General features: G+C 37.6%; 1 protein-coding gene across 1 annotated transcript; it reads right to left on the bottom strand.

The window, feature by feature from the left end:
* Window positions 1-5,995: 5,995 nt before the first annotated feature.
* LOC113071690 (T-lymphoma invasion and metastasis-inducing protein 1-like) lies at window positions 5,996-26,709 on the bottom strand. The gene is made up of 18 exons (XM_026244992.1): window positions 26,520-26,709; window positions 24,826-24,930; window positions 24,082-24,163; window positions 23,908-23,994; window positions 21,907-22,119; window positions 20,752-20,879; window positions 12,453-12,680; window positions 12,232-12,300; window positions 11,899-12,024; window positions 11,635-11,743; window positions 11,090-11,269; window positions 10,568-10,686; window positions 10,280-10,388; window positions 9,856-9,914; window positions 9,500-9,596; window positions 9,032-9,119; window positions 8,059-8,231; window positions 5,996-7,766 (listed from the first exon to the last, which is right to left on the bottom strand). Exons 1-18 carry the CDS (start codon window positions 26,544-26,546, stop codon window positions 7,249-7,251), a joined length of 2,517 nt encoding a protein of 838 aa, XP_026100777.1. The 5' UTR covers window positions 26,547-26,709; the 3' UTR covers window positions 5,996-7,248.
* Window positions 26,710-27,106: the final 397 nt, after the last annotated feature.

Below are 27,106 nucleotides of genomic sequence, written 5' to 3'. Positions count from 1 at the left end.
AATACTTCCACCGGCACTGCACATTCCCTCAGTCAACACTGTGATACTTTCAGAGCCCGAAGATGATTTTAAACCACTCACAGGAATGAGCTGATGCAGCTCTATATTACGTACAACAAAATTTTCTCAAAGATTTTAAAAGCAGTCATTTGTGCAGAGTTGGACAAAAATTATAAGGTTTATAGAGATCTCAATACAGAATGTTGGACCAAAGCCAGACATTAACAAAATTGCTGCCATACGGTCAAAACAATCTGGTCTAGTAACCAGTTGGATGATAAATGGCTTTAGCAAACATCCTATATAGGACACATTTATGATTTAATTTTCGGGGTAGACGAGTAAACAAATTATTTTGGTTTTCGCTTCATGCTAATAGGACCTCGTAGATGGCTGTATCAAACCACTTACTTGCTGGCAGGCGTTTTGGACTCACTGGCCCACTCCAATATTGTATTGTATTGTATCAGTATTGCCAGACGCAGCATTGTGCAAATCTTCCATTGTGGAAATGTGATTATTTAATTAAAGCCATGATAAAGCCATCATTTATTCAGCGATTGAAAGTATCTGATAATATCGGGGTCAGCTAGATAAAGCATAGAGTATTCTGCTGATCATGTGATCTCAAATTGGAGGGCGCTCCATATAAATTAAATAACCTTTTATTATGTCATTGATATGAAAATTTGTTTTATAAAGTAATATTTGTAAAAATGTAATTTTAATTTCTTGATGTATAAAACTTTTAATAATGAAAAAAAATTTAGTCAGTTACTAAAAGTGTTTCATAAAATATGGGCTACATAAAGCACGCTGTATTCAGCAGCTGGTCATGTGATCTCAATATGGTGGCTCCCTTGGGACAGACCCACCCCATGTAAATTAAAAAAGCTTTAATTATGTCATGTTATTACGTTTTTTAGCTTAATTCACTTGAAGCAATTATTTTTTTTAAGAAATACTATTTATTTACTATTTATAGCTTCCTGTTACAAAACATTAACATAGCTGTCCTAACATGTTTTTATGAGTGTAAAACCAAAAATGCATTAGGACCGTTGCGTTAGATTGTTATTGTTAATAATCTCTAAAATGGTCTGTACAATTACTTTAGTCACTGAAATGTAGTGAGACGTTTTAAAAAGCAAACCTCGCAAATTTCGTTTCCGTCTGTATCATTCAACATCTATTTTTAGTTCATTCTTTGCCCACAATCTGTAAAAAAAAAAGCACTAGCTGTACCCTGTCGAGCAATTTTGACGTGAACATTTGTGAAAAGCTTATGAATGTCAGTGTATCCATTACGGTTCACTGTTGTGCAAACTAAGCCCACCATCACTGCATGTCTCCAGCAATCTGCACTTTTTTAGATGGCAATCATAACATTCAGATGACAGATGGCAGCTGGGTGCAACTACATTTTCAGGAATACACAGGGAAAGTCTCCTGTATCTCCAGCCTGATATACAACCAAACACCAAAATCCATGTTCATGTGCAAGAGTGTGGGTTTATCTACTAAAACGATTCATTGCTCCAATGCACGTCCATCTTAAAGACAGATCACTCACTGTGTGTTCAGGACAACAGAACATCTGTAAACCAGCAATATCTGATAAACTTTGACAAATGTCTCAGATAAAAAGGGTCCACATATAGTGTGGTCAAAACCAGTCCCATTAGGGACATAACTGATTAAATACCCATGGAATCAATAGGGCAGTCAGGAGGTTACATCTGGGGTTAAGTAGCACACTCTTTCATTCTGCTCTATACACAACTTTCAGGAAAAATGGCCCACATTAAGAGTAGATCTATACATAAAACTTTAATGTAGATTTCATCCTCTAGTTTATTTATGGATGGATGATGCATGTCCATATAAACTATTTACACCATTAGTATTTCCAACTCCAATTCACAATCCATCCCACAGAAGCAATATGCCAAGCTTTCTGTTTCAACTGAAGTCCTATCACTTGGAGAGGAACATCAAATCAGTCTTGGGTAGGAAAGAGGATTAATGTAGGTTGTTAAAACTGCTTTGGGGATTTACCGGGATGGCAAAGTCAGACAGCAGCAATCATCAGACTCTACTGTCCTCTATGTGAATACAGGATGCTTTATCTCAATAACACACAGAGGAGAGCCAGTAAACAAAGCTCTCAAATCTCATTTTGGTGATGATAATACTGATGGTTTAATATTAAATGAGAAATGCATTTATTGTTTGTTTATTTTCAAGATGACCTGCCAACAATACTTCATATGTAAAGAAAGGTTAAACCATCACAGATCCAATTTTGAGAACGATTTAGCCTTAAGTTTGACTTCTGTAACAAAATAGATTATTATAGTAGCTATATCAATGACAATGCTGATAATTTCTGTGAATATACAGGCTATGTTCTACATGGATCTCCAGATACGACAAATAAACTGAATGCATTTAGAGGTCATAAAACCATCAGATAGATGGTCTATATGAAACAAACAATAACACTTCCTCAAGTAGATTAAAAAACGGTTACGAGAAATAACAGGCCCTTAATGCTGAACACTGAAAGTTTATGAATTAACAATAACTTCAGGTGACACTGAACGATTCATGGAAGACAATCACTTACCAATGCGTATGACCTGCTGCTCACTAAGGTACAACTTTGACATCAAGTAAAAAAGGAAGAAAAACAACAGTCTTTTGCCCTTCTCCATGGCTGTGTAATCAAAAGAGGTAAAAAATAAAAAAACTTCATGTCATAAAACTGGATTTAAAGAACCATAGCGCGCGCTCATCAACTTCCATTCACCTCCCATCGCGCGTAATGGAAACAGCTCCTCGAAAAAGCCAGTTATTGCCTCCAAAACAGCACGTTGTGATCCTTTCCCCGAAAATCCACGATGTAACTGAATCTTCAATATATTTCAGGTAAGATTTTGCGCTGATATCCTTTGTTCATCCCTGCAAATACTTGTAGCACACAGCACGCGCACCGCGAGGATCGTCAAGAGCGCGTGCCACTGACCGACTCATGATCCAGACTGCAGGATTAAAGCAAAATCTGCTAAACGTTTGGCTTTCTTCAGGACCTTATCTTCATTTTAAGTTCACTCAGATTGAAGATAAGTTTGCAGGGTCTTAATTTTTTTATTATTATTATTCTTTTCAAACTAGCCACATATTCAGTCAAATGTCATAATCCGTTTTAGGCGATTTATAAATGCTGTCAAAGGAAGTTAGATAATTACTCGTTATTACTGCATGTTTAAAATATATGTGTGCACAGGAGAGTCCACAGAAAGAGTGACGGTGGCTTTTTCGCACGAAATGTTCCGATTCCTGATTGACTCGAAATGTTAAACTGATTCACAAAGCGTTGCAAATGATAACTTTGTTCAGCAGTAATATTGTGAAAGAAGGAATACATTATTATAAATGTTATTAAAATATAGTGAAAAGCAGAAATATAAAAAAAATAAAAGTAATTATTGAAACACGCACTTATTCTGTAAGTTTTGACTTAATTTGTCCCTGTTCATTGTAACGAACCGATTCGTTCGATGTACGAACACCACAGTGAATTAAAAAGCTTGCTTTTTGCCAAATGGTGGAACACAACGCCAGCTGTCGGACAAATCTTGTAACAGAAGAGGATGAAGCAGTAGATAAACAACAAAAACTAAATAAATGTTTTTTATTTGACTAAATTAAAGATTAATGTGATGCAAAGTCATCAGTTATAGCACATAATGAATTATACTGTCAGTTTTTATTTTACACATTTATAAGTGAATTAAAAAAGGCAATCCATACTGGTACCAACGCAAAAAAAATTTTTACAATTCACTGATGCCTGAATTTGCATGAGAGTCTAGGCTGGCTGAGCTAAACAGTGTGTCCAAACTGATGTCACTGTGGCTGGAGGTTTCAGCGATGCTTGTTTCTTCTTCTGCCCTGCCAAGTGGCCCAGAACACCACTGCAACATCCCGGCTGTGCATAGCAAACACGAGGCCAGCCAGCCTACAAACAGAGCCTCCCCCATGTGGAACCGAATGGAGCTCAGCCCATGATCGGCATGGAAGATGCTGAGTGCCGTCCAGGACACAGGGATAAGAGTAGTGAGTGAAGCGAGCAGGTGCAAGCAGGTAGCTCCTATCAGGCAGCACCTGGCACCGCTGGGACGGGTGCACTGAATGCTCATGAGTGAACTGATCAATGCAGCCACAGCCAGAACCAAAGAGAGAGTTACAAAGTAACGAGCTGACCACAGGGCTGGATCTAAATAGGCTTTGCATGTTAATGAACTGATATCATGGGTAAAAGAACATTTAGTCCAAAGCCCTTCATATTCTGCCCATGTTTCAGAGCGTACAGTGAGTTTCCACCTTGGTAACCCTGTGATCACGGCTACGCAGAGAAAGCCAAAAAAAGCACAAATCAATGCTACTATATCAACACGCAGGATTCTTCTTCTCCTCAGACTGATGAATGTTTCATCTGTTGGATTCAGCAACTCATCCATGATTTCTTCTAAAAGCTCTTTTCCAACCCTCTGTTGATGGTCTCTGCAAATGCGAAGCTAAAATTGATGATCATGGCTGGTAGGAGAGAAGTAAAGTAGAATTTCAGCTTCAATCCTGGAGCATTTCAAATAATGCATGGTCATATCTTTACCTGAGTGCATTTATTAACACATTTATGATTTTTTATTAATCCAAATTGACTAGTCAGAAGAGTGCAGAAAGAATAGAAATGTTTTAAGAGGCGAAAAAATCACATTCCATAAAGCAGATCGACCACAACAAATCATTTCGCAACCCATAACCAAGCAGTTCAGTGATCAGGAAATCTAACTACCCAGTCAAAACAACATAATTCCAGCACATTCACTAGATTAGCTTATTAAATGTCATTTAAAACTCTTACTTACTTACTTGATGGTGGATAAAATTTCTCCAAAACAATGCATTGTATCGGAGCAGGACTGATAAGGGGCCTGGGAGTGTTAGAAAACTGTCCCGTAGTGTTGTTTTGGTAACATTCTTCTTCCCTCAGGCTCTCGTGTTCTGACAGCTACCTGAATTAGAAATATGATGTGTATATTCAGCAAATGGCACATCCTATTTATTTTTCCAATCAGTGACAAACTGGTTATGAATGTTGTATTTACAGTAAATACTGTAAACAGGGTTTCATTTTCTAAATCCAAATAGGTTTCTACTTAACAGCATAGAAAATTATGCTCTGGTGCACTTAGGTTTTAAGGGGTCAGTACTTCAATAATAGATGGAACTACAGAAATTAATAACAGATATAATTAGGTGCAGGTAGAGTTTTAAATGTAATAATTATGTAAAAAAAAACAAAACAAAAAAAACATGGACACAATAAATGCATTGTACACCATTACTAATTTAAATATTAGTATATGTAGACATATGTACGAATTAGCCTAATATTATGCAGATCACTGAAATGTATACATATTAGAAACTAGCCTAAGAAGATGTGGAAAAAATGAATATTATGGGACAAAAAGAAGAGCTGATGATTCAAACTGTTCTTGATATAACTAGCCTATGTATCAAGAACAGAAACTACTTTGCTTGAACAGACTGTTGCCTCATAGAAGAACAAAAACAAACCGCATGAGAGGAGAGCAGAGGAGGAAATGCTGGCACTCATTAGGTGCCTATTAAATATGACTCATATCAGAACAGATACTGTAGACCTTCTGTTTTGTGCTCATTAAAGACATTATTGATGTATTTTCTTTAGGGAAAAAGCGTCAGTTTGTCGTCAGGTAGTTGGTGCAGCTTTACCGCCACCTTCTGGTTATACTCGATAGGACAAATACATTTTCATTAACATTCCAGTGTAGTAACAAAATCTGAGTGAGATTATGATTTCCCTGTTTCTCCCTATGAGGATTGGTATGTTTCAGAGTCATCATCTGTTTAATTTATTTGTAAAAAGACAAGTCACTGATGAAAAAAAAAAAAAAATCACACCAAACTTTATTTAAAACACGGCAAATGCCTGCCGTGTTGACAAAGAACAGATCACGTACAGTACAAAGTTATTTGGATAAAACTGCAAATATAAATTAGGAAAATTTATTATAGGCTAATAATTATTTCCACAGTATGAACATACACAGTCTCAAAAAGGCAGAGGGTAAAAGCAAGAAGTTTTTACACTTTTGTCTTAAACACAGCCAGTTTCGCTAAAAGGGATCCATGGCTAAAGGTGCAGTGATTGTTTTTGGTGAAAGGGCATCTCTTATTTTAAAATACACATGCAGGGTGTAACGTGTGTTTTCGTCTTTACCATTGTACAAAATATCATAAAAGACCCAAGCTCTTCAAAAATCTCATTCTCACCGAGACAAACACATTATGAACAGGAAAAATCTGCTACATCATTTTATAGGGGTGCTTTGAATTCACTTCCTTATTTATGCACCTAAATGCCTGGCTGTTGAATTCACAAGCACACCAAAGCCATCTGAGCGAGGATTATGGGTAGTTTGATTTCCTAACCAATAAACAAAATTACATTATTGCAGTTCTCTCTACCATATTCACATAAGACTTAATTTCTCGGTGTGAGCGCGTGTTCGGTGAACAGTGATTGTTAATACTGCGTTGCTGGTGGCCTATGAACAAGAGGGAACAGCAAGCGAGGAACTGTTGGGTTTGTAACATGAATGCCATTAAACAGCTAGCCTGTCATGATATTTTCAGGGAACACTGCTGCGTTTGACAAAAATCCCCTGCATGTAGACATTACAAAGAAATAGCAAGTTATACAAAGCATCAAATCCCTGAATAAAAAGGAGTATATGAAGCACAACTGAACAGATCGATCACGATCTTGTGTTTGAAACAAAACGACAACAAAAAATAAAACAAGATCAACTGAAGAAACCTGTAGCTGCCTGTCTGTCAGTATGAAGCCTCTATAAATACACTGGCTGTACAGTTGGCATCTTTAAATGTTCCTTGTGATGTCTGGACTTAAATGGCAGGAAGTCTGCATTGGTATTAAGGTGGAATGGCTTGAAACATCAAGATTCCAGTATAATTTTTTTTCTTTTTTTTTATGGTGCAAGTTCTTCAGTTCTGGCTTTCAGAAGGATTGTCAGTGCATCATGTCAGGCTTGGACTCAGTAGGTTTGCGCCTTATTCTCTCCCACAAGTCTATTAAACAAAACGTCACAGCTCGCACATAACCCTCTTCGCTCAGAAGATGTCGCTGTTGCAGCTGTTTTTAAAATCGTCCCTGCGAACCCAGATGACCTCACAGTCCCTCTCAGAAGCGACACCCTCCACCGCACACTGCTTTCTCAGAAGAGTCAGCTTCAGGGGAGCCTGGGATTTTGGAGGTTTGTCCTCCGAAAGTCCATTGAGACCCTTGTCTTCGTCTCCTTCCACTGAAAGGGCCTCTAAAGACTCCTCCAGACTCGGATCAGAGGAAGGGCCCCGGACAGATTGGCAGTACTCATCGTCATCGCTGAGGATGTCAGTCTCCTTCAAGTCATCCTGGTTTTCGTAGTGCTGCAGGTCGAACTGATCCTCAAGCCAGCGATCTGTGTCTCGGATGGGCTGCTGGGGATTCTGGAGCGAAGACAGCGTGGGCTCTGTCGGGGTGATGGGTGACAAGTCCTGGGACAAACCGTCATCAAAAACCACACTTGTGTCTATGGTGAAACGATTACGGATCAGCTTCCGGCGACCAAGGGTTCGAGATGGGGCTGAAACTGAAAGAGAATAAAGAGATGGCATGAATGCTAACTATCCTGTTTATTTATATTTTTTCATTCAGTTTCCTCCTTCAGAAAAGACAGCAGCAATATTGTCTGGTGGACACTAGGATTTACATGTGTTACATAATAATCAGCTAACCCTAAAGTTAATCATGTTATCTAGAGGAAGATGGAAGGCAACACAGTGGGAGAGTTAGCAGAGATATAGGGAGAGGAGCAGAGAGAAGAGAAGTGTTGCAGAAAAAAGTAATCTATGTTCAATTTGTGTCAGACGTCGCCAACATACCTGCTCTGTTCATTGTGGGTCGTGAACCCTTTAGCGCACAAAGCCGCTTCCCTCCGAAGGGAATATACTGTTGATTTGGAAGTAAACTCTCAGTTTTCATCAACTGACGCCGTTGTTTGTCCCTCAGGATAGAATGAATCGTCTTCAGGAAGTCTTTCTTACTCTCTGGAGAGCTAAAAAATAATAATAATTAAAGTCTTTTACTGAGAATCAGAATAGAAATATACTGTTTTACTTAAATATATGAATGCTACTGAATTATATAAGATACAGAAGTTAAGGACAAATGTAGAAGTTGGCTTAACAGCCCTATCTGAGGTAAAAATAAAATAAAACCAGCAATAGCATGATTGTTGATAACATTGTTTTAGTATGTGGCTAACATGTTTTAGCATGATGCTAACATCTTTTAAACATGTTTTGCAGTCTTGTTAGCATGTTTTAGCACATTGCTAGCTTGCAGCACAATGTTAACACATTTTTACATGTTATGTTAACATGTTTCTAGCACGTTTCTTAACTTTAGGACAAGTAACTGTTAGAAATTTGATCTCAGAAGAAGCAGAAGAATAATACGCTTAAATGGTAGATTAGCATGTTGGTTTTGTCAAGCCAATACTATCAAAAAGGATAAGATGCTCTCTTCAAACAAAACTTTTTATGCAAAGAAGTTTGAGATTTATCAAAGAAAATTCATTTACATAAACATTATAAGTTGCCAAATACTTTTTTTAGTTTTATATTATTACATTACTTGGAATTAAATGTGTTGGCTTAGCCTACATATTTCTCATTCTAGACAAAGATAGAACATTACGTCTCTAAGTTGAAGGACTGGAGCCAGAGAGATTGTTAAAATTAAGTTCCTTGTGTGTTTAGTTTTCTTTGATTTAGTTTGAATTGTGTAATTATCGTCTTTGATTCATTGGTCAGTTTTCATGCCTGATGTGTGGCGTTCTGAACCTCATCTCACCTGCAGCAGATGTGGAAAGTCCTCTCGGGTCTCCCTTCAGATTCTGACCTCATGTGAACTATCTCACACATTGCAGACCCCTCTGAATCTGAAATGAAAGGAACACCAGGTTAGCTGTATACTCTTTAAAGGACTGTGGGAAACAAAATCACCGAGATCAGCACAGGGTTAATAAACCTCATGGAAGACACAGATCCTGGGACAATGAACCAGAGTACAGACCCCAAGTTTCTGTTTGACGACCTTTAAACCCCAGACCATCAATTGGGAATATTAACATTCTGGCCTGAGCCCATAATTAGTTCCACTGAGCCAAAAGCAAACTTTACTATGCTTAAGTGTCATTGGATGCATAGGATTAATACATTAATTGCACTGTCAAAGTGAATCTAAAGCATGAAGCTAATATACCACAATGGTCTCAATAGGTCTGTGGGAAAAGAATGAGACCAGTAGATCAATACTTACTAGGGAGATTGCGAACTTGGAGAGCGTCTGTAGAGATCATGTGTCTAAAACGAAAAGGGTCTCTCTCATCAAGAATCGATGCTCTATGAGATCCACCCTAAGACAAAATAACAGCCAAATTAGGATAAAGAACTCACTTAAAATACTTCTCTTTAATCTTTAATGGTATCAACCACCCGGCACACTGAAAACAGGACGTTTTAGAATAGCAACAGGTAGTTTTGTAATATAACATACAGGTGAAAGGCCATGTAAAATAAGACAATGAGTAATTAATGAAGTAAAAGAGAAGGGCAACCTCGTTTCACACTCAGATCTCTATTAATGAATCATGAAGAAAGGGAAAGAGCACTTACGATTTTTTTCCTGTGCTTGGAGCAGTCTTTATACACAAAAACAACTGCCGTTCTGAAAACTGAAGGGGCAAAAAATGAATTAAAACATTAAAACACAAAATCATACAACACTAAACATTCACAATAGAGATTCTTGGGGCTCTTTTCAGAATGATCAGAGTAACAAATGTGACTTCAATTGCCATTTTTAAAGCATCTGAAGGCTTTCTTCGAAAATTTCTTAGCTGAGGGGGAGAAAAACTGTTTGTGTATAAATGCAACTTTAATGCTTTAAGTGCTACAGGACAAGGTGGTTCCTCTGATGCCATTGTATCCAAAGATACAGCTGGTCTTTACTGATGCAGGGAACCATTACTGTAGGGAACAGACTAATGAATAAGAGAACAGGATTCTATTTTGGAAGAAACATTTTGCAAACACTCACTGAATGCAGCCAACTCTAGGTCTCTCTTCCCCTTCGTGAGAGAAGAGGATGGATTGATCCAGACCACAGTGTTATGCAACAAGAGGTCGCCCATTGACAGATCAGCCACCTGGGATAAGAGTAAACAATGTTGCAAAACCAAATCTACCCATTTTTTGAAAATAGTAGATGACATCAGTGCGCATATTATGACATTTGGTGTTGGCTTAACAATATTTGTTGTAATAATTTTCAACAAATGAAAACTTCAGAATTACAAAGACCTCACAGAGACCAGTGGAACTGTACCTCTTTCTTGTCCAAGCTCTGCTCACTAATGAGTTGGTCGAACACGGCTCCGTACTCCTCGTGAATCTTCTGCATTTCATTTATGTGACTGGCCACCTTGTTCATGGCTTTCATCGCGACTACAAAAAGATAAAAGACTTCTTAAACTGCAACCAAAGAATTAAGAGATTTACCATCTATTTTACAGTTGGTAAAGGTTTTTTTTTTTTTTTTTGAGAGCATTTCACCTTTAGAATTACAACCCAATTACAATTTTGTTACTGTAGCTTGTAAGAGTAAGCAAATGACCTCTATATTTGGAGCAAAACCACAAGGACCTTTAAAGATTCTGACAATGCTTCTCATTACAAGTTTAGGAAGATGTTTGTTGGTTTTCCCAAATGCATAAGTCACCCAAACTCAGAGTAGATGCCAAATGAACCGAGCCACTCAAAGACGTTGATAACACTGGGTTATGAACTGCTCAGGTGTAAATCAACACAGTTTATTATGCTCAACTAGTATCTAGAGCTTCATATTTACCATCCAGGTGGTAATGCTCCTCGCTGTCAGGGTTGGTGAGAGAGTGAAGCTCCCTCAGGAGTAGTGGATATTTTAAGACTCTCTGAATGGGCTTGATCAGGTAGGACTCTAGCGTGGAGGAGTGCTGCTGCCTGGGGTTCCTCTCAGCAAGAAACGCCTTGAACTCCGGGTCTGTTTTAGCTGCACCAAAATTGTGGAGGAGAAATTATGGGATTGCAAAGGAATTTCAAATCTGTTGCATCCGCAAACTAGACTTTAACTTGAACAGGGGTCAATACACTCAAACCCTGTTAAAGACTTAATATTTGAGTACATCAGCTTCTTAGCTTTCAACTGTCAGAATGTTTCACATTTTAGTTAAAATGTATACTCCAACACATTTAACTATACAAATATCAGTCAGTAAAGTTCAAACTTAGTCCACTCTTCCCACATGAAACATCAACCCTTAAAAAAGGTTATTCTTCAGTAAAAAATGCTTTGGGGAAATTAAAATAATTTGTTAATTATATTAAATCAGTCCAGTGAGAATGCAGTGGTGTTACCTTTAGTAAGGACCTTTGGGACCTTTGTGTGGCTGGCACAAAATGCACTGTAGATCTTAAAACGGTCCGCATAGTACAGGAAGGATCCACCAAGAGAAAACAGAACTTTCTGGAAGTTAGAAGACAATGAATTAGAAAGTAATTAGGAGGTAATAATGGCCTTGTTATTGTGCCAATCATATTTAGCATCTCAAATGATCTATAATCATATTATTTAAAAAAAATTGACTGAATGTGTAAAAAAAAGTGTGATTATAGCTGCACCTTGAATTGATCCACTCTCTCCAGTTTGTCTAAATCTGGAACTAATCTGGTTCCGTCTTCCAGAGTTTTCAGAAACTCCACCTGGAACTCGACCATCTCCGCCAAGTTTCCAAAAAGCACATCTAGCTATGAGTGTAAAGAAAATAAGAGATTTGTAAAACTTCTATAATATTTTTAGAAGTTAATTATGTTATTAATTTTATATTTTAAAGTATATAATCAGTACATTTTCTAAATAAATAAATGATATATACATATACACACACACACACATATACAATACATACATACATATATATAAATATATATAGGTCTATATAAACAATGTCTCACTTCTTCCTGTGAAAGGAAGCTCTCCTTCTGCAGGGGATTTAGGTAGCGCTCTATCAAAATGTTCAGATCCTGTAGACAGAGAGAGTCAAAGACTCGTTCATGTTTGACTTCAGGGCAGCTTTTATATTAGAAGTTAATCAGGAGTGATTTTCATGCATCAGGTTTATCATCATCAAATCTAATCAAACACACAATGCTTTGCAAGCACAGCAGATACTGACCTTCACATAGGTCCTCTCAGTGTCCACCAGCTCACTGATGACCTTACGGAGTTTATCAGCATCAGAGAGCTGGCGGGGGATGATGGGAACAGGCAGAGGTGACATGGGGCTGGGCACACAGGAAGAAGAGGAGGAAGATGTGGAGGAAAACGAGGAAGAGGAAACAGGTTCCTCAGTGGGATTCATATCATGAAGGCTGCGGCAGAAAGCAGTCACCTGCTCTGTACTCTGTGGAGAAAAAACAAAATGTCAATTTCAACACCAGGAGCAACTGAAGGCTGAAAACACCATGACTATTAAAAGCTGAACAGATAAACAAAAACAAAAAACAAAAAAAACAAACAAACGTGCCTCTAAAATGTTAACCAGCAACAAGCACACACCCACACAGGTATTCGGAGCATTTATGATTTAGAGAGATGGATTTCCAGTTCCAAACACACACATTCGTGTTCTGGCTGAACTCCAAAGACAAGGCACATCATGTCTCAAGAATTGTTGGCTGAAGTGTAATTGCAAGCATCTATCTGATAAATAACTTTAAGATGGTCTATGTCAGATCACTGATATGATCGTTGTAATTTAGTACTGAGCAGTTCGTCTACTTGGGAAATCTTTCTGGGTGGATTTTCCATTTAGGAACTAGGTAGGGTACACCCTGCCCTTAGCCAAGATTACTTCAACTTGTTTTTAACCATTTGCAAACACACATCAATACACACAAATTTCATCCAAAAACCTCCTCCCCTTGTACTACTTACTGAAATGTTATGCGTTTTTTATATCACAAACATTACACAATACACGTTCGTATGCAACATCTAGCTTCCTAATATCTGAAAGAAAGTAATTATCCATCTAAACGATGCAAACCTGTCCAAGACAGATTCCAATCCAAATATCTTCAACCCCAGTGTCACATCTCATCTGTCACAGCACTACAGCGAGAGCTCAGGCTCAGGATAGTGATCAGGAAGAAGTGGAACAGATTCACACACACGAGGAACAGAGGACACACGGGGCTTCCAGCAGCATGAATTCCTCACTGATAAACACATAGTGACGGACTGACAAAAAGCCTGCACACCCCAGCATGCCTTAACCAGCCTGGAGAGAGATGTAGGCAGATAAAAGTAATGAGCTCTATCATGTTTCCGGGTTAAATCCAACTTAAGCTTTGTCAACAATATCTGTGGCATGCTTTGGACAAAAATGTGGACTTTTTCCTTGTTTTGTAAAACACACCACACATACTGTATGTAAAACACTATGAGGAAATCTATGAGGAAAGTTTTCCAGCAGGTTTGAACCAAGCAGCTTTCTGTTGGTCTGTATGGCGAATTTCTTTTTTTGCACTAACAATTGCGTGGATTTGCAAGTCTCTGGGGCAAGCATTCCAGCAGGTTTACAAGTAGGAACGTGAATCTCATAATGTAAATAATGTGAAATTGCATGCTGCAGGAGCTGTAAAATGTTCTAACACCGTGTCTACACTGGACACAATCATTGTCACTTGCGTCACAACAGCTAAAGTCTGTCTACACTGGAAACCTATTGCAAATCATTTGTCCTTCATGTCAGTGTGCCATACTGTATATAGAACAAGGCACCAGTTTACTTTTTTAGTAAAAATTTCTGTTTATACACTACTAGCATAAGCTGTTCTGTAAAGCATTACTTTGAGAATAGTCACATAATTTCTTTTTTTTTTTCAAACAAAAACCAAGCAAAAGTAACCGGAAATAACTTTAAATAATCATACACGGATTGGAAAAACTAGACAATTTTAGTTTGCACAGAAAAGGTTGATAAAGGAATTTTTACACGAGTCCAGTCCTAACACATACAATGTATTTGCTACAGTTAGACTGTTAAAAATCTGATAGTTTGTGTTACTGCTAATAATTTTTTTTACAGACAGAGGGACAAAATATCATTTTAAGGGGTTGCTGATGTAATTATAGAACTTAAGTTGCATTTAACCCAGAACCTCAGTTTAAACACTTGCAAACCATTCTAACCAAAACTAAACATTTACACGTAACACTCAAATCCACTTAAATCTGACAGATGCAGTGTTATAAAACGGAGCCCATGAACTGTTATGTAATGGTGATTAAATATCACACACACAAAAGAAAACACACTAAAGCTCACCAGTTGCAGCATGTCATAGACGGACTCTGAGGAGCGTTTGGAGCTCCTGTGTCTCCAGAGCAAAGACATTCTGCCCCTCAAAGGCCACAGAAGACACCCCAATGCGACCCGTAATAAAACCACAGGAAGCGCCTTCACCTCCAGCTTATCTTTATGCACAAAAGGTTTCACTACCCGACCATGAGAACAGGAACTGAGCTACTCCTCCCAGAAACCGATACGCAGAGTGTGTCTTCTTAACTGTGAACTCTACATTCCATGATAGCTTCCTTGTCCACACAGCCTCCACCCTCCTTTCCTAGAATCTCTCCCTACATTTCTGCTTGTCTGAGCTGGTTTCTAGCCAGATGGATGGAATGGGGCTCTGACAGCTGTGGTGGCACAGTAAAGACACACAGAGAGGGAGAGAACGAGAGAAAATAATAATAATAATCTTGCCGGCAACAGGATGAGGAGAACAGAAGGGGAGGGGGACGCTGGGACAGTCACAAGCATCACATTATACCAGAGCTGGGAAAAGCACAGCTCTCAAGTGAAAACTTCAACAAGCCGAGAACAAGGCGACATGTGTGGCACAATGTTTGTCTTCATGATGAAAGTGTGGAAAATAATGACCTTAGATGCAGATGCTCTTGTCAGAGCTGTAGCGCAGCAGTAATGCACATGTTTTTGTTATGGTAAGGTCATACAGGTTCGAGTCTGGCTTTCAACATGTCCTAAATTACTTTAGTTCCTTAGTAATTTCGTATCAGTTCAGCTCAAAAAAAAAAAAAAAAAAAAAAAAAATATAATAATAATATATATATATATATATATATATATATATATATATATATAATGAGCTCACCAGTGTTATATTTCATGTTTCAGTTTTAGTAATTTTACTACTTTTTTTTTCATTTTAGGTTGATTTGTTTAAACCTTATGTTTTCATCCAATATTTAATTTCAGCTTTATTTGAAATAAACATTTTTTAATAGTGTCTCCACCCTGCTCACTCAAGCGCTAATATCTCCGAATGAAATTGCTAATTTAGGAGAAAATAATCATTATTAAATTGCTTTAAAAAAAAGTTTGTTTCAAAACAATGAACTGCGAAACCAAAAGATAAAGTCTTTATAAAATCAAGTTGATCTAAATCAGTAAAAATGTTTTTATTGGAAAACATGCTAAATGATTCATCCAGCACTTTCAGTCACGAGAACCTTATTTCTTAATTGGGGTAGCTAATATCTCTATTTTCAGTGAAGGAAAAAAAAAAGTTACAAATATTACAATTTAACAAAACCTAGCAGACCCACAGTCACACACTTTATGGGAGCCTTTAATGCCTTGTTAACACATCTTATCAATGCACAGACTAACAGAAGACAGGAAGAGGAATGTTTCCTTCCAAGGAAAGGAATGAAATGCCCTTATCAGGCTCTCAAACTGACTTCACAACTGCACAAATTAAACAGGGAGATTTTCTTTCAAAACTGTCTGGAACTACATCCACGGTTAACATCTCTGCATTTAAATTTTAAAATTTACATTTAGAAAATATGTTCACACATTTAACATTTATTCTACTAAAGCTCATGGGCTCAAATGTGAAAGTACAGCTCTGCTTAAAACGGAACAACATTGGTTTTGCATGCCAAAGTTAAAGGACTCTTCAATTTCAAACTCTCTCTCTCAAAATTCACTTTGCACACAAGCCTAATAGCTTTGAAGCACCTCTGTGCATTTACGACTGGAAAAACATGCAAATCCATAAATGTCTCGGGAAAATTAATGGGATGCATGTTGTAACAAGCATAAAGCTCTACTGTATATGTGCATTCTCAAACCAATCACGATTAAAAGAATCCTGTAATACAAACCCTCTCTTTTCTCTACACACACAGAGAGAGAGAGAGAGAGAGAGAGCTAAGCCAGGCTGATGTGAAAAGTCAATATTTATACATTTAACAGCCAAATCCATGAACATGCATTCGTATTTCTCTCCAGAGTGATTACTCAAGGGAAGAACTGCTCAGATGTTGAATACAATTGAACATTGACATTAAATGTACAATGTTGAACTCACATTGTAAAACTGGAAGGGGAGGGGGAAGAAGTTTTAGGGTTTAGCAGGATGTTGCACCACCCTTTGTGAGATACACGCAGACATTATCTAAGCTGGAAAATATAGTCCTCCTGTCCTCTGTCTCTTAGGTTGTCTGTTTCCTCCGGCGGGTTTCTCCATAATTTATCAGCGTTAAGCGATTCAAATCAATATGCATAATCAAGCAATTAGAATGCAGAGCTAATTAAAGATGATGTCCCCCTCTCTTTCTTCCTCATCTCAAAACAAGAAAAGAAAACCTAAGTGACGTGAGATAATAATGATAACCAGCCATGTGATTAATATGGGAAGAAAGAATGAGAGAGAATTTATCTAATAAATTATGCCCAGCTGAATCAGCTTCTCTATGTCTGTCATTGTGTCAAAACCACATACAAATACACATTTCAAGAACAAGAGTTTACAGAACAATAAACAGTACGGTACAGACAGTACAAGAGAAAGCTTTCAGGTATGCTTTAAAGAACTTAAATACTGAATAGACGAGATAAAGTGTTTTAACTTTGCAGAGACATGAGAGAGCCATGAAAAAAAAAAAACGTTCCGTTTTTTAATTCCGTTTTAATTTGTAGGGTTAATGATAATTGCAGGACTTAAAAGAAAAAAAAAATCAAATGAAAGGATGAGATAATTTCAATAAAACCATTTAAAATGATTCTTGCAAAATAATATACACAGGCTTTTTTTTAGAGATGACAAATGGCATGATAAAGTAATGTGTGGATCAGCTGATTTAGGTCAGACTATGGTCTGAGATTTTAGTATGTTGTTTTTTTTTTGCATTGGTGGAGGAGTGTGCATGAACTGTTAACACAACCGAGCGGGAAGCTGTGCCCAGGTTTGACTGTCCAAAAAGAGCATACAGTATTGTTCAAAATAATAGCAGTACAATGTGACTAACCAGAATAATCAAGGTTTTTTGTATATTTTTTTATTGCTACGTGGCAAACAAGTTACCAGTAGGTTCAGTAGATTCTCAGAAAACAAATGACACCCAGCATTCATGATATGCACGCTCTTAAGGCTGTGCAATTGGGCAATTAGTTGAATTAGTTGAAAGGGGTGTGTTCAAAAAAATAGCAGTGTGGCATTCAATCACTGAGGTCATCAATTTTGTGAAGAAACAGGTGTGAATCAGGTGGCCCCTATTTAAGGATGAAGCCAACACTTGTTGAACATGCATTTGAAAGCTGAGGAAAATGGGTCGTTCAAGACATTGTTCAGAAGAACAGCGTACTTTGATTAAAAAGTTGATTAGAGAGGGGAAAACCTATAAAGAGGTGCAAAAAATGATAGGCTGTTCAGCTAAAATGATCTCCAATGCCTTAAAATGGAGACCAAAATCAGAGAGACGTGGAAGAAAACGGAAGACAACCATCAAAATGGATAGAAGAATAACCAGAATGGCAAAGGCTCAGCCAATGATCACCTCCAGGATGATCAAAGACAGTCTGGAGTTACCTGTAAGTACTGTGACAGTTAGAAGACGTCTGTGTGAAGCTAATCTATTTTCAAGAATCCCCCGCAAAGTCCCTCTGTTAAAAAAAAGGCATGTGCAGAAGAGGTTACAATTTGCCAAAGAACACATCAACTGGCCTAAAGAGAAATGGAGGAACATTTTGTGGACTGATGAGAGTAAAATTGTTCTTTTTGGGTCCAAGGGCCACAGGTAGTTTGTGAGACGACCCCCAAACTCTGAATTCAAGCCACAGTACACAGTGAAGACAGTGAAGCATGGAGGTGCAAGCATCATGATATGGGCATGTTTCTCCTACTATGGTGTTGGGCCTATTTATCGCATACCAGGGATCATGGATCAGTTTGCATATTTTAAAATACTTGAAGAGGTCATGTTGCCCTATGCTGAAGAGGACATGCCCTTGAAATGGTTGTTTCAACAAGACAATGACCCAAAACACACTAGTAAACGGGCAAAGTCTTGGTTCCAAACCAACAAAATTAATGTTATGGAGTGGGCAGCCCAATCTCCAGACCTTAATCCAATTGAGAACTTGTGTGGTGATATCAAAAATGCTGTTTCTGAAGCAAAACCAAGAAATGTGAATGAATTGTGGAATGTTGTTAAAGAATCATGGAGTGGAATAACAGCTGAGAGGTGCCACAAGTTGGTTGACTCCATGCCACACAGATGTCAAGCAGTTTTAAAAAACTGTGGTCATACAACTAAATATTAGTTTAGTGATTCACAGGATTGCTAAATCCCAGAAAAAAAAATGTTTGTACAAAATAGTTTTGAGTTTGTACAGTCAAAGGTAGACACTGCTATTTTTTTGAACACACCCCTTTCAACTAATTGCCCAATTGCACAGCCTTAAGAGCGTGCATATCATGAATGCTGGGTCTTGTTTGTTTTCTGACAATCTACTGAACCTACTGGTAACTTGTTTGCCACGTAGCAATAAAAAATATACTAAAAACTTTGATTATTCTGGTTAGTCACATTGTACTGCTATTATTTTGAACAATACTGTATGTATATAGCAGGTTATGTGACTTCATGTCAATGTCACTTACCAGCACAACATTTTCATCCTACCAACTTATTAGAACATGGGCAGGACAGAGGGGAACAGGACGAGACAAACATGCACGCTCTGACAGAATTTGGTGTTTTGTAGGAGAATTATTAGGGCTAAATGTGTTTCTGCAACAGATGGTGTGCTGGACAACAGGCCAGAGAGACTGTGGCCGGCTGGCAGCCTTGGTGTGACAGACAAGGGCACAGAGAGAAAGAGACAAATAAACCAATGAGACCAAAAAAGGAGGCTAGACATCAGGTCATTAAACAGTTCTACAGAGAGCAAACACAGGCCATAGAAGAAAAAAAGAAAGAAAGTGTGGACTGTCATGAAAGAGTCAAATCAAATCTTGACACTGACTTTATAACATTTACACTGAGAAAAAACACTTGCGGAGTGGAGTGGAAGTTGCCACATTGAAAACCTAGGATTCAAAATAGAGTTTAAACCTGGAAATAAAGTGAAAGTTTGTGGTTTAAAATGGAGCAAAAATAAATAACCAATATTCAAGGTTTTAACTATAGTATACCACTTAAAAAAAAGAGTACAAGATGCTCTTTAGGTCATTTCCAAATCATGTTGAATCATGATCAAGTTTTAAAACTTGTGGAGTTTGAGTGCTGCGGCCATTAAAGCAAATATTTCAGCTTAATTTGTTCTGCTGATAAAATACTGTAATAATATTAAACTAAAAAGTTACCAACAAAAATGTTATTTTTAATGTAAAAGTGCAGTGCAACCATTTGTATCTAGAATATGCAAGGCATTTTGACTGTATATGATCAGTCAGTTATGCTGCTTCATATTGATGAAACGGTATTTGGCATCATATAAATCCTTTTCTTGTAATCATAAACACACCGATGTGTAGCTCAAATAATTTCACTGTTTACTGCTCTTTGTGATTGTCCTAATCATTTGCTAATAGAAACAATGAATCTAATCAGCTTACTTCCATGTTGTAAAATAAGGTGGATAGGAGCAGATTTACTTGTGGTCTCAGACTTTCGGATCCTTCAGTTAATGCAGGAGTGTGCGTTGACAGGTTTTATTAGTCATCGCTGATCTTGACCTTCATCAAGCAGACCATGTCATCACTACCCTCTGGGTGAGAGTATGAGTGTGTGTACTTGTGAAGAAACACAAGGCAATACAACCTGTCTTCCCATCTGCTGCCTTCTCTGAACGCAGCCTTAAAATCAAAGGTCACTTAGATCACATGACACAAAGCTCTTAACCAGCCATCTGATTTCAGTCAGCTTCTGACCCCACGAAACCCTTATATCAGAAAATAGAGTCTATATTTTACCCACCTCAAACAAAAGAGACCACCAAATGTAAAAACACCAGTAAAAAAATGCCCTGCTGCAAAATAAACTAGGATGTCTGTGAATCAAAACCAGAAGCTCAGTCTACTACAATTCAGCTAGACAGTGTTTGTAGATCAAGAAGTGAATTTCTTGATGAATCTTCATAGCAGATGGTCTCTAACCTTGTGTGCTGAGTCCGTTTCATCCTCCAGGCTGTCAGCGGGGCTCTCAGCCATTAGGTTTATCCTGTCCTCACCTGTGACATCAGGGCTGTGCAGCACCAGGCCAAGACCTTCATCCAGGATGTCCTCTAGAGGGAGCAATGGAGACAGACATGGAATGGATGAGCTACAGGACTGTACAAGACAAGAGTTTTTTTTAAGGGTAATATTTTATAATTATATTTAAAAAAATATATAATGTTTTATTAATAATAATAAGTTGATCAATAATAATAAGTTGATCAAAATGGACAGTAAAGACATTTATCATATTACAAATGATTTCCATTTTAAATAAATGCTGTTCTTTCAAACTTTCTATTGATCAAAGATTCCTGAAAAAGTAACACCACAAAAAAATATTAAGCAGCACAACTGTTTCCAGACTAATAATGATAAGAGATATTTTGAGCACCAAATCAACATATTAGAACGTTTTCTAAGAATCACGTGACACTGAAGCAAAGGCATTATCATTAACTTGTTTACATTATCAAAACTATGTTTATTACTTAAAATTAACTGAAACAAAAAACATGAACTGCAACTTAATAAATGATAGAGAAAATAAAAATAATAAAAATGGCAAAAGCACACAAGCAATTTACTAAAACATTAAATTAAAATGAAAACAGGAAATATTAAAACATTCATTCAATATAATAGCTAATCAGTTATACAAAAATAACACTGCACTGAAGACTGAAATAATGGCTGCTGAAAATTCAGCTTTGCCATGACAGGAATACATTTAATTTTAAAAATATATATAGAAATAGAAAACAATTACTTTAAAATTGTGTTGTTAATACAGCATTCGTAATCATAAACCCAGCCTTGATGTACATAAGAAACTTCTTTCAAAAACATTTAAAAACATTACTGACTCCAAAACTTTGAACTGTAGTGTATCTCTGAAATTACTGCATGCTGATGTAATCAACTTCTACTACTGATTTTTTTTTTTTATTGTTTCTCAGTCTCAAACTATGAATCATAATTTTTTAAAAGGTGGATCAATCTCACTTCCACTAGCAGCACCAAATAAAACTGATAATGAAAATAAAATATGCAAATATATGAAGAAAAGAAGAAGACAGCAGTGCTGAAGTTTACCCTGACTCTGGGAGAAGATGTCGGTGCAGACGTCCTGCGCCCCATCCGACCGGCGGGGAGGCATCAGGCACAGCTGGTGAGGATCGGTAGAGGACAGCGTGCTGACAGTCAGGGTGAGAGAGGGCAAAGAAAACGCAGCCTGCATATCAGCCAGCTCCAACACACTCGCCAGCTTACTGTTCAGTTTCAGAATCTCATCGCCTGCTCGCAGACCTGGACACACACAATGTTGAACAAAAGCTTGAAGTAAGTTTGTAACCCCAAAATGTAATTACATTATTTCCTTACTATTCAAATGTTTTTAAGTAAATTCATTGTGCATGTTGTACATACAGGATGAGAACAAATATCCCTTATCTCATCTACTCCTACCTCAACCACCTGACTCCCTCACTCTTATTTATCAATTACCAACAGATCAGCTGCTCAATTTCTATCCTCCAATAGCTCAGTTAACGCTGATTAGGCAGGACAGCCAGTTTAATTGATTACTGATGCCCATGTTCCTGCAGGAACTGAATATTTCTCTATGTTCCTGAGCGTTTATGAATGCTGCATGGGTTTACACACATGCATGCATGCACACACTGCCTGAAGTGTGACCCAGTTTAATATGGAGCAAAATGTCCCTTGTAATAAAGGTTTTTTATTGGATTGCCCGGCTCTGCCCCCGGCAATAGAGTGATGATGAATGTTGGGGTGATGTCATCAACAAGCCCCCCCAGTGCTGTTCATCCAAACTGTCCTGAATTTGAGTATTACCTCCAGCAAATCTTGTCCGTGTGTATTTCACACACACACTCGCTTCATTCAGTTTGGACAGCACATGGTCTTAATGAGCCAATGCTTTGTTGAGGCATATTCTTCTCCGCCCAAAAAAATTCCTTCCTGAACTGTCCACTTGGGTTTGTATCCATCTGCCTTACTATTCATCCAGACAAACCTTTCTTGTACAACTGCCACTTTTGTAAGGCCTTCTGGGTAGAATTACTAACAATTTTGAAACAAAACCCTGCTGAAAAAAATGTCTTAAACCAGCTTGGTCTCCTAGACCAGCTGTCTGCACAGTTAAACCAGCTAAAGACTAGTTTGATCAGGCTGGAAGACCATATTAAACCAGCTAAGATCTGCATAGTCTGATGTTTTTTTTTTTTTTTTTTTTTTTTTTTTTGTGGCAGCAGCAGGGAAAGTCTATGCAGGTTGTGTACTGTACATTCAAGTTTAAAGATTCGGGGTTCAGCACAAATCCCTAACCCGTAGTATGAGCAATAATAATAAAAGTGATGCTTATCTTAGCAAGCACCGCTAATTAAAATACTCCGATGCTGAACAATTAGACTTACTGGAACGGAGAGTATCTGAAACCATTCTGAAGGCTGCTCTTAATGAATGCATTCGTTTGGCACAGATATCACTAGCAGCGCGTAATGGTTTTAATTTGCTCCTCTTGGTAATCCTGTGCAGCTCATGTGAAAGCTTTATTAATTATTTTCCTCCAGTCCGGTGGAGATTTGGGTCAGTCCTCGCAGTTCAGACTCTTGTATATTCCCCTGCTAATTTTTACAGACTACCGCAGGTGAGGCATAGGGTTTTGATTTGGACCTGGAACAGCTGCCAAATAGAGGCAGTAAAGTAATCTAGGAACTTTGTAAGGCATTTACACACCACCATTTTCAAGATGGGGAAACAGCATTTTGGTGGCTTGAAAGTGAAAACTTTCGAAAACTTTACCATTATCATCTCTGTGTAAAGTACAAGAACAAGAGTGTGGGGTTGTTTTGACAAGTTGTCATCTGTATGTGAAACTTCAAAACTACAAAGGAAAAAAGTTTCCATTTTTAGTGCATCGGTGACATGTAAACAATGTCCTAAGAAATTTATTTTTATATATTTTTTGAAAAGTTGCTTGACTTTTGGCTAAAGTTTTAAAGTACCTTCCCTAACACTTTATCTAACTTTGCAGTTATGACGAACTGCTATCTTCAGAGTTCCATCACACACCTTTGGCAAATGCCAGACCTCCAGCTTTCACATCAGTGATATGAAGCTGCTGGCCTCCGTCCTCCTCTACTACTGCCAATGAGAAACCTGGAGAAGAAAGAAAGAGACATAAATAACTGCAAAAAGAAACAAAGAACTGGAAAAAATCTGATACAAACTGAACAGCATTGTTACCGTAGCCTATGGCACAGGACTCATCCCTGTCAAACTGGATGACTTTGGTTGTCTTGGCACAAATTTCGATTTCCTTGTAGAGCTGAACAAAGGAAGGGAGAGACTCATATTGATTGCACTCTATGGACGTACAGTTCATTTACAGTATGACTTCAGAAAGAGCTCACATACATCATGGAGAATGTCTTAGTCTGCTGAAATTTAGGGCGTAGGTACAGTATGCTAAATAAAAAAGGGCATTCTCAAGAGAGCCTAAGACAAAACTGGGGCTTTGATCATTTCAGGGAGAGTAAAAGTTAGAGAAAGTCAAGTCTCTACAGAGAGAAAGAGAAAAGATGAGAAGAGACATGGAAAACACACACAAAAAAAACAGCAAAGTAAATTAGCTTTGGAGGTTGCATAGTCATTGCAGAGGTGGTTTTCCCCAGACTCCACAAATACACACACACACACACACACTCTACTAAGGGGATAGAATAACTATTCGGAGTACATTATGCAGTACATGCATCTTCTAAATAATTCATAACACATGCAGCAGCCTCTCCTCGATGCTGTTGGAGAGTTTAGACCCGCTTTAACCTACATTGCAGTCAGAACTCAAAACTTTCATACTACATGCAGCACATTGCAGAGCTCGTCACAGTCTAATAAATTCACCCCACGCTACGACTGTGACCACTAAATGCTCTTAGCTGTCCAGAACACGTGTGGCCGCTGACAGGCTCTTTTTGTTGGACTCACCAGGTCACAGAGGTCCTCCTCAGGCTTGGGGATGTACAATTGCACTTGATTGTCAATGAGGAACTTCAGCCGTATATAGTGCTTGGAAAGTTCTAGTCTGTGAGCCTGTATAAAAAATAAATAAAATAAACATAAGTATGTACAGTACATTATTGCTGAGAGTTATTGTTAACTAAAACTAAAACCTTAAATAAACATTTTAGCTACATTAAAATAAAATAAACGCTAACTGAAAAAAAAGTGTGGTTATAGATGCTTTCTTTGCTAAAAGATGCCTGGAAATGAAATGAAATGATATTATATTTAGCACTAAACTCTATAACATACTCTATATGCATTTTTGATTGGCTGACTGTAAATTGTCCAACTTACAAGAGGGTTACTTTCTAAATAAGAAATAAAAAATGTAATGAATATTGATTTGAAGTGAATTATAAGTTAAGAAATGAAGCTAGTCACATATATTCATTACAGTTTAATAGTCATTATACAAATATATTGACTACAGAATGCTGCAGTTGACTAACCAGAATAAAGTATTCCAGAGAGCTGTAAAAAGAAGAGATTCATGAATAAGGAAGTCTAAATAAATATCGAGAGACTATTAACAGTTACTTATGACCGTCTTAAAATGCTAAGAAATGTGTCCATAACAAAGAAATTTTAGCTTTACGTTTACCAGTGTGAATTGGTTAATATTTTATTTCAGGACTTGACAGAAAACCATTTCTGGGATTCAGTCCAGCCACTTTGCAGGATAACTTATCACAGGATAATTTATTTATAATTCTTTATGTTTCTTGCTACGCTGCAGACCATCTAAATGATGCATGTAGATGAATCATCACCGGACAGTGATTGCTCCACTGGCATTCAAATGTGGACAGGACGTGATGTGTGTGTTCTCCACACAAATGCTTGAGGACACATTTACGAGAACTGTGATGTGATAAGAGCATTCTAGAACACCCTGAATTGATAGCGGCTGAGAGCGGACAAGGAAAGTGGCCAAGAGCTACTACAGCAGAATGATAACAGGAAGACAACCACAAGAAGAAATAATCCACTGACACTTAAGTAGTTTGACTTGAGAAATTATAAGTTCTAGCACTTTTTTCAAGGACTCCAACCTTAAAGGACGCGAGGGTGAGTTTCATGTTTTCAGGAAATGAGTTAACCGAGATGTTAGCCATGGACAAATCATAAGATGACTCTGCTTTTATGCGTTAAATTTCCTGTTTATTGTTGCTAGTGGGCTCCAAGATGACAGCATGGTGAAACTGGGATCTGTTTGCTAAAGAAACAGATGGCAGAGCTGACGTATCTGTTGCTACCACCTCAGGACAAAAGATGACACATGCAAGGCGACAAACAACCACCAGTCAATAGGTTTCAGACGACCATTATATCAGAGTTCAAAAACAAACTCGTGAATTAACTACTTTTTTTGTATTAATATATAATATCACTATGAATAAACTAAATTAATTATATGTTATTTTGGGGTGGGGCTTGTTGATCAATATGAAACTATGAATGGAATTATGTTTAGCTGAAAGCATGGTTAAAATGGACAATATTAAGAATGAACAGAACAATAATACCTTCCTCTGGGAACTTCAGTTTGTTGGGACACAGTCACATGTATTTGATTTGAATAGCTTCGTTTGCAAAAAAAAACACATGATATTTACCCTGCACAGTGCCTCCAGGGACTCCATGGTGGTCTCCCCCGGCTGTATGATAGCCAACACAGGCCGATCATCAGGTAAAGAGACCCAGGATGGTGTGAGATAGCTGGGTACCCAAACTTCACTGTCCGTCTTGTGTTGGGTGAGACTTTGCACCAAACCCTCTTGGTCCTTCTGTTAAAAGAAATAAAGAAACAAACTTTATTTAGGAAGGTGTTTAATATCAGAATGAAATTGTATGCACATGTATACACTTACTGTAAGTAATGCAATGCATTTCTGAGCAAAACATTTTTGTGATGTACTACTATTCAAACTACAGTACTAATACCAATAATTATATATATGTACAGTATATATACTGTATATTACTATATAGAATATTTTATGGCCTTTTTTACATAACAGACCGATACCGATATATCGCACACACCAAAATTTGTAGGATGGAACTTGACTTCAACTATTTTATGGCCTGTTTTACCTATTGGACCGACACCAGTATGTCTGCTGATTACTGTGTAACCCTAAAAATATAGAATGAAGTGAATTTATCCACACGGAATAATAATTTAAATACTTTTTATTTT

Source organism: Carassius auratus, unplaced genomic scaffold, assembly GCF_003368295.1.
Source record: "Carassius auratus strain Wakin unplaced genomic scaffold, ASM336829v1 scaf_tig00007861, whole genome shotgun sequence".
Taxonomy (NCBI): Eukaryota; Metazoa; Chordata; class Actinopteri; order Cypriniformes; family Cyprinidae; genus Carassius; species Carassius auratus.
The sequence above is the reverse complement of the archived record's forward strand: the minus strand, read 5'-3'. Positions and strand labels throughout refer to the sequence as shown.